At 48.0% G+C, this 7,707-nt stretch overlaps 1 protein-coding gene across 1 annotated transcript in view; it reads right to left on the bottom strand.

Annotated features, from left to right (window-relative positions):
- Positions 1 to 4,534, bottom strand: part of SSH1 (slingshot protein phosphatase 1) — a 49,803-nt gene extending 45,269 nt beyond the window's left edge. Inside the window, exon 1 of the mRNA XM_054996173.1 lies at positions 4,437 to 4,534. Within this exon, the coding sequence (XP_054852148.1) occupies positions 4,437 to 4,505 (69 nt within the window). The 5' untranslated portion in view covers positions 4,506 to 4,534. The remainder of the gene's footprint in view (positions 1 to 4,436) is intronic.
- Positions 4,535 to 7,707: the final 3,173 nt, after the last annotated feature.

Raw genomic sequence — 7,707 nt, forward strand, 5'->3', positions numbered from 1 at the left:
AAAGAAACGGGCTTCTCTAGGTGTACTACCATGAAGTCTTTCAGAGGTGGCATCCGTACGGATGTTCTGCTCCAAACTGGCTTTCAAACGAGAGCAGTTTTTCTCAGAGCATGACACCACCCTCTAATTGTCCATGTTTCAAGGCTTTCCCCCAGTTTGCTCCAATCTTTCCCAAACTGGGTTTGTATGTCACATGGGCAGGAAGGTGCATGTTTTTAAACCTTCCTCCCACATCAATGCCATTTTACTGCTGTCATACCCTCATGTTCGTCCTCTTTCCCACCAAGTTGCCAGAAGTTTTTTGCCAGCTCTTTAATAAATCTGTTGTTAGTGTACGGCTACCAGGGTTTTTTTAAAGCGGGCAAAAAGCGCAAGTAGAGCAAGAGGGTGGAACGATGGTCGTGAGGGTGTTATGCCAATATAGATTAAGATCATACGCCAATGATCAATACTGAACAATACTAGGCCTAGCTTCTATACTCTCTAGATGAACTTTTAAACTTTATATGAACTTTCAGTGTATTTTTTCTATGTATAAGGTAATTCAACAGGTGTGCTTTCATCCTTTGACAATTAATTAAAATAGTGGACTCTACCGAGATTGATGTTCTTCTATCAGAGATTCAACCAATGGTGATCGTCCAACTTAACTTTTCCTGACACTTGTTAGAAATTTATAGTATTTTCCTGCAGTACAGATTATGACATAATTTTTTAACTAATTGGAAGGCTGTACTATGAAATTATGAATATTCAGTGAAGTGTCAAACCAATCAATATTTGTTTGTGCTATCATGTGAATAGACCCTAAATATTTACATATGATTAGGTATATAATTGCAAACAGAAAGAATAAGCAGGGTACTGATGGAAGAGATCTCTTGGGAGAATCTAGGTGAGAAACTATTTCTACCTATGTATTTCATGGAAACTTTGAGCAATGCTGAACTTAGGATTTATTGAGAAATGTTAGTGAACTTATTTCTTATTGCCTTTCTATGTTCTGTTGTTATAGGATTCATATTAATAGCCATTTATATTTTGATTGCTTGCTTCATTAAAAAACTAAGGTGTATTTTCAATAAAGTGAAATAAACTCTAGATTGGTGTCTGTGTGTTTGATGGGGAGTTGCAAAGCAATATTGAACCCTATATAAATAAATGTACTGATAAACAGCTGGTTCAAAGAACTTATCTGTTTGACAGGTCTAAAGACTAACTGCTTTCGGCTTCCCCGGAGAGAGATCCATCTTTCTCTTGGCAAGTTGAAACTTGGTTTTAGACACGGGAACTGTCCCGTTACAAGGGGATGACCACAGAAAGTATGGAGGAAATTTCCAAGTGGATGTTCTATGGCAGCTGCAAAGCCGTGAATCCACAACACAGAACTGTTGCCTTCTGGATACAGCCCAAACGGCAGGCTGGCTAATTCCATGACTCTGGAAACACAGGTGAAAGCTTCCATGTAACACAGGGCAAAGCACCACTAAACCAAACAAGCAGGATTTGGGGGCGGGGGTGGGTGGGAAGGTAGTCAGCTGGATTCTAAATATATCCTACAAAGGCAAGAGGTTCACTCATGTAATATCTTTGGGAACGTGGTTTAAATGGTGTTTGAATCTATTCAAAATATTAAAGAATATTTTAATATATATCGACAAAATAAGCTGCAGTTGTCTAAAAATAACAGAGCTTTGACCACAGCTTTATTATAACTTCCTTGCAACATCAACATGCGTATAAGAAACAGGATACATACATGAGAAGGGAGTGCAATACTCCCCCAAGGGACCTCTGCCAGTGGCTATGGAGGGGGCAGCTTTTGGCCCCCATGCCACAACAGTGTGTCCCTTCTAGTGCAGAGTTTTCTCTTGCCTAACAGGAATGAACTGCAATCATTCACTTCTGTAGCACTTTGGTTACATTGCCTTCATTTATCAACATCGTAAGAAAAACTTTATTCTGACTTTCCAAGCGGTAGGGACTGGATCCTTATCTCTTCCATTAGGTCTAACTATCAGTAATTAACCCATTAAAGCATTAGTTGATGAATTTGTATGGGTATTTTAATCTGAGAAGCCAACAGTTAATGGTAAACTTGCTTATTATTTACAGCTATTTGGGATTTGGTACATTACGGTGATGAAAAAGAAGACATTGAAGTCTGTCTTTCCAGAGCGGCAGTTTTTGTCCTTTACACTGTAAATCGTGCTACAGTATTTCAAAAAGATTTGGAAATATGGTGTTTTATTTTTTATCAGTTAAATGACTAAAAAGTAAGGCAGATGATATATCGTCTATGTGTTCTTTAATAATGCTTACTGTTGCAGTTCATCCCCAATCAAAGCAAAATGCCTGCAAAAATAAATTTGCTTTTGAAATCCAAATCACTGCTCTGAACGGCAAGTGTGAAAGACACAAATTTCACAAAAAGAAGCCTTGCAAAGCAGGGGGAAAGTTGGCCGTGAATGAACCACAATGCCATGTGGAAGCTCTACAAAACCCACTGTGCTTTCAGACCCAAGTTGGGCCAAAACAGCCAAAAGGAAACAACCTCAGAAGCACGAGAGAGACATAAGCTGCACACATCACTCTTCCACACCAGTACTCATAACAATTTAATCCCAATGATTTCAATCAGGATTAATCTCAAATTTACTGCTGTGTAAATGGGATCACAGAGAGGTTGTTTCTGTCAACAGCACGAACAAGTGCACAACATCAAAACCAAAGCTCTGTGCACTGTGCACAATATTACCATTTTAAAAACCATCACAGACCTTTCTCAATAATAGCAAATTGAGCTAGCAAGCAAACCTTTTTCCATATAGAGGGAGGAAAGAAAAACCGAAGAAATGAGAAGGCAAAGTAATTGCAGAAAGAAACTGACTGATCTCGTCATGCGGACAGCTTCAATTGCGGCAATTTTGACTCTGGAACAACTAGAAATTGGGGTGGGGGAAGAAAAAGCATCACAAATCTGGATTTGGCGGGGGAGGAACTGGAATTTGAACCTGCCAGGGCAGGTAAGACAAGAGTTTTCCACAGGGCATAGAGACCAGTAGCAGACAGGAGTATATACTGTCTTAAGGATTATGGGTCCCCTCCGGAGGCCAGAGGAGGATAGGAGACGAAATCAGGCAGAAAGAGGCATAAAGTAAACAAAACATGAAGGGGGTACAAGATCACAAAGTGCATGTGGAGGGAGGGACACACATGGGTAAGGAGCGTAAGATGTGCAGGGGCCAGGTTTGACCCAACCAGGTAGCAAGGAAGGTGTCAGGCCTGATTTCAACATGATGCTGGCTGAGACAAAAGCAGCCACTGGTGGGCTTTGGCACTTGCATGGCATCTTGTTTCAGCTGTGCTGCCCCCTGTGCCAAGCAGCCACAGAATACTCGTAGCAGCTTTACCCTGGTGCCAGGCCACTTTAGATGCCACGCGAGTGCCAAGGCCCACAGGAAAAGAGTTTTGCCTCACCCATCATCGTGTTTCAATCAGGCTGCCGTCATATGGGAAGAAGCAAAAGTTTCTGAGGAGATGGCCTAAAGCCAATTCACACAAGCATGTATGCCACCGTCTTTCCTCGTTTGATGACTCTGCGCTGGGTGTGTGGCCGGTCTGCACCAAAACACCTTGTGACTGTGGCAACGGCAGGTGACAAACAAAAGCTTAAGTCTATCTGGATTGGTCTCTGCCGGCTCCCTCATGAGTAAAGTGCCACATGTAAACTGATTTAAGGAGATGTAAGAGAAGAACCTCAACAGAGCTTTGGTGGGAATACAATCCTACAGGGCCAAAGACAGAGAGGTGAAGAGCTGCCCGGGTTTACGCACGGTGCTGTGCCTTGGAAGACAGCAATAGGGCAGAGGGCTTGGGAGGCAGAGGGCAAAATGTAGGTGCCGTGGGTCCCAGCGACAGGGAACATTGTGGGCTCAGAATGTGGGCCCAAGGGAGAGCATTCAGGGGGGCAGCAGAAATAACTATGGGGTGCCAACTGCAAACCTGGGTTTAGTGGGGAGGAAAAGGGTTGAGAGCAAAGGAATTACAGGAGGGCAGGTGAGCATCAGAAGCGAACAATGGGACGCTGCGGGCAGGGCGTGAGAGCCGGGAAGTGGTGCCATGGGGGGGGGGCAGAGCAAAGGCAATGCAGAGGAGACCCCGGGGGGGGCAATCTATGGGGCCCCAGGGCAACGGGCGCGGGCTCGGAGCCGGCCGGGGCCACTGCCAGAGGGCAGCCCGTGCTTCAGGGCTGCGGGGGGCGGCGAGGGCTGCGGCTTCAGCTGCCGGCCAAGGCAAGCGAGGGGCGCCTCCGCGCCCAGCGCCGGAGAAGCCCTCGGCAGGGCCACGGCGGGATGCTGGGCGGGCGGGCGGGCGGGCGCCGTGCGAGCGGGGCCTGGGCCGGGGGCCGCGTGGGGGGGGGGGCGCGCGCTCACCTCGCTGGTGCTGGCCGAGGAGGAGGCGGCGCTGGGGGTGGGCGAGCGCTGGAGGGTGACGAGCGCCATGGCGGGCCGGCGGCGGAGGCAGGGGCGGCGAGGCCGGGGCCAGGGCCAGGGCCAGCCGGGCGGCTCCTCCGGGCGGCCTCCCCACCGGCGCCGCCTCCGCCCTCCCGTCTGCCGGCGCCGCCGCTGCTGCTGCCTCCGCCCCCTTCGCCGGCGCGGCCTACGCCGGCCCGGCCCGCCTCCCGCGCCCCGCTCCCCTCAGGCGCCGCCGCCGCCGCATCGGAGCCTCGACCCAGAGGGGCCCGGCGGGAGACCGAAGCCGCCCCCCCCCCCAGCACCCCGTGAGGGGAAGAAAACGCAACGGCGCCATTCCAGAAGGAGCCCATTAAAGCTTCCCCGGCTGCACCCCCCCCACACACACACACACACCCGGCGCTGGAGGGGCCCCTCACAGGAGAGCCTGAAGCCCGCCTGAGACCCTGCCCGGGGGTGGGGGGGGGACGGCTTCATGCAGCCCTGGGGAGAAGACTGGCCGCGCTGCCCCCCCCCCCCGACCTGCCGACCCCAGATCCGTTAAACTGGTTTCTGTGCCCCATGGGATCCCGTCAACGGACCTCTAGCCCCCAGCAAAGCCCTCTAGACCCATGGAACCCCCCCACAGAAGAGAGACACTGCATGCATTAGGGTTGCCAGCCTCCAGGTAGTGGCTGGAGATCTCCCGGAATTACAACTGGCCTCCAGGCCACAGAGATCAGTTCACCTGGAGAAAATGGCTGTTTTGGAGAATGGACTGTATGGGATTATGCCACGCCAAGGTCCTTTCCCTCCCCAAACCCCTCTTTCTCCAGGTTTCATCCCCCAGATCTCCAGGAATTTCCCAAGTTGGAGCTGGCAACCCTAGTTACATACATTCAACACATACACATCCCCACGGATGGGCTGTGCCCCCCCATCATGTGCCACACCATGCATTTCTATTTCCTTATTTCTGAAGCCCCCACTCCCACAGACATTTCCCATAGGATGGGTTCCCCTCACCTCATCGCTCAATGGACAAGGAATTCAACAGGTTGACATGTGTGCTATGGATCCTGCGAAATAGTCCCTCCTCCTGTGTAATGGAAGAAGCCCCCCACGGACTTCAGTCATATGGCAGCACCTGGAGTTTAAAGAGCAGGCCGTTTCAAGGGAGGCATCTTCCCAGGGCAAGACCTACATCAGCAGAGCTCAGGCGCACCTCACAGAGCATCCTACATCTGGAACCCCCATTACATAGTCTTCAGTCTCTTAGAAGCAACCTCACCAAATCCCATAAAATGAGTATCTCCCTATGGGGGCAAGTGACAGCTGGGAGGGGACATCTTCATAGAGGGAAATGGCTTGGGGGTGTTAAAAATCCCTCTTCCAGCATCACACAATCTTGACACAACTTAAGGGTCTCACAGCTGTTTTTATCAGAAATGGAAAGAGAAGGGAATCCAGTCACAGATTTCTAGCATCTCAGCTGTGTCTTTGCACAGTCTACCTCCACTGAGTCTCAGTCTCACCTACTGACTCCATAGCAATCCCTTCCCTGTGTTCCCAGGCTGACAGAAGAAAATGCAAGGATGCAAAAGATAACTGCTGATTCCACAGGCCTCATTTTCAATCTCTTGGCTCATTTCATAAAGATGATCTATGCATCAGGGAACAGATAAGAACAGCAAACGTTATGATAGCAATGGGGCTTGTTGAAACACATGTGATTCCTATTATAGATACAATCCACCAATATCCACCTTGAGTCAGTCACAACTTCTCGGAACTTTCTCAGCCCCACCCACCTCACAGGGTGATTGTTGTGGGGATAATAATAACATACTTTGTAAACCACACTGAGTGGGCGTTAAGTTGTTCTGAAAGGTGGTATATAAATCAAATGTTATTATTCAAATTATCCGAAGCACAATCAACAATAAGCAGAGGTCGCATGTTATTATTGATTGGCCTTGCTAAGCTGATACAAGTTTCCGCCGGAGACCGAAGTATCAACCAGATATCGGCGTAATATGTACGCTGTTCCAAATAGCGCCCTCTTTTGCAGTTCTGCAGGTGTTATGTCAGAAAGCTGCAGTTTTTCCATATGAATTGCAAAGTTTTTTGAGATGGTTCCAAGTGCCCCGATGACAATGGGGACTACTGTTGCATTCTTCTTCCATAGTCGAGTGGTTTCTATTGCCAGATCTCTATATTTAATCATTTTTCTTGTTCTTTTTCTTCGACTCTGGCATCCCCAAGGAATTGCAATGTCAATTATCCAGACTTTTTGATTTTCCACAACTGTTATGTCTGGTGTATTATGTTCAAGGTACCAATCAGTTTGAATTTGTTGTTGTTATTCTCACCTGGGCAAGAGCATGAATCCCATTTTATATCAATGTGTTTTTGCAGAAGTAGTTCCTAATGCCCCCCCGGGGGGGGCATCGTCATCATCAAAATCAGGCCAAGCTCAACCCTCAATGACAGGGATCCTACAGGGACCATCTTGTACTATTGTGACAGGGAAGGTTTCCTACACTGGGAGAAAGGAGAATAGATCCACAGGCTCTAACTGGATATGCTCAGCCACCGAGAGCCCAGCCCTGTTGCAGAACCTGAAAAGAACTGTTTGCCCAAGAATCTCATGCAAAAGTGAAGAATAAACTGAGTTCTCCCAAACTCATTCAGCCTACGTGAACCAGACCACAAAAGCTCTCATGCTCTCCAGAGCAGGCCCAAAATAATGTTGTGTTCGACTCCTGTTGGTTTCGTTCTGGGATTCACCGCGATATCTGTTTTGAGTCTGGATTCTGGGTTTGTGGTAAAGGTTCTAATCCATGCTTAATCTTTTTTTTAAGCTCCTGCCTAAAGGGGAGAAATCATGCTAAAAACTGCGAGACGCCTTTCAGTGCAATTGGAGGAAGGAGGAGGAAGAAGAAGAAAGGAGAAGGAAGAAGAAGAATCTTAATGGGTTTAGGCTGGATTAATTCAGTTTAGGATTGTATTGTATTTCAGCTACTACTGGAGCGGTCAAAACAGCATGCAAGGGTCCTTGCTCTGAGGGAAGCACTATCAGTAGCATAATAGATCTGTGGGACCCAGCCTGGTAGATCTCTTTTAAAGGTATCTAGGAGTTCATGGCCCTGCTAAAAGGCCAAACAATCTGTAGAACTGTAGTTTAAAATGTCTTGTGTGTGAATTCAGATTGGCTTTCCTAGAGGATTCTTCCTGCAGTCTCCAAACTCCT

This window comes from Eublepharis macularius, chromosome 13 (assembly GCF_028583425.1).
Source record: "Eublepharis macularius isolate TG4126 chromosome 13, MPM_Emac_v1.0, whole genome shotgun sequence".
Classification (NCBI taxonomy): Eukaryota; Metazoa; Chordata; class Lepidosauria; order Squamata; family Eublepharidae; genus Eublepharis; species Eublepharis macularius.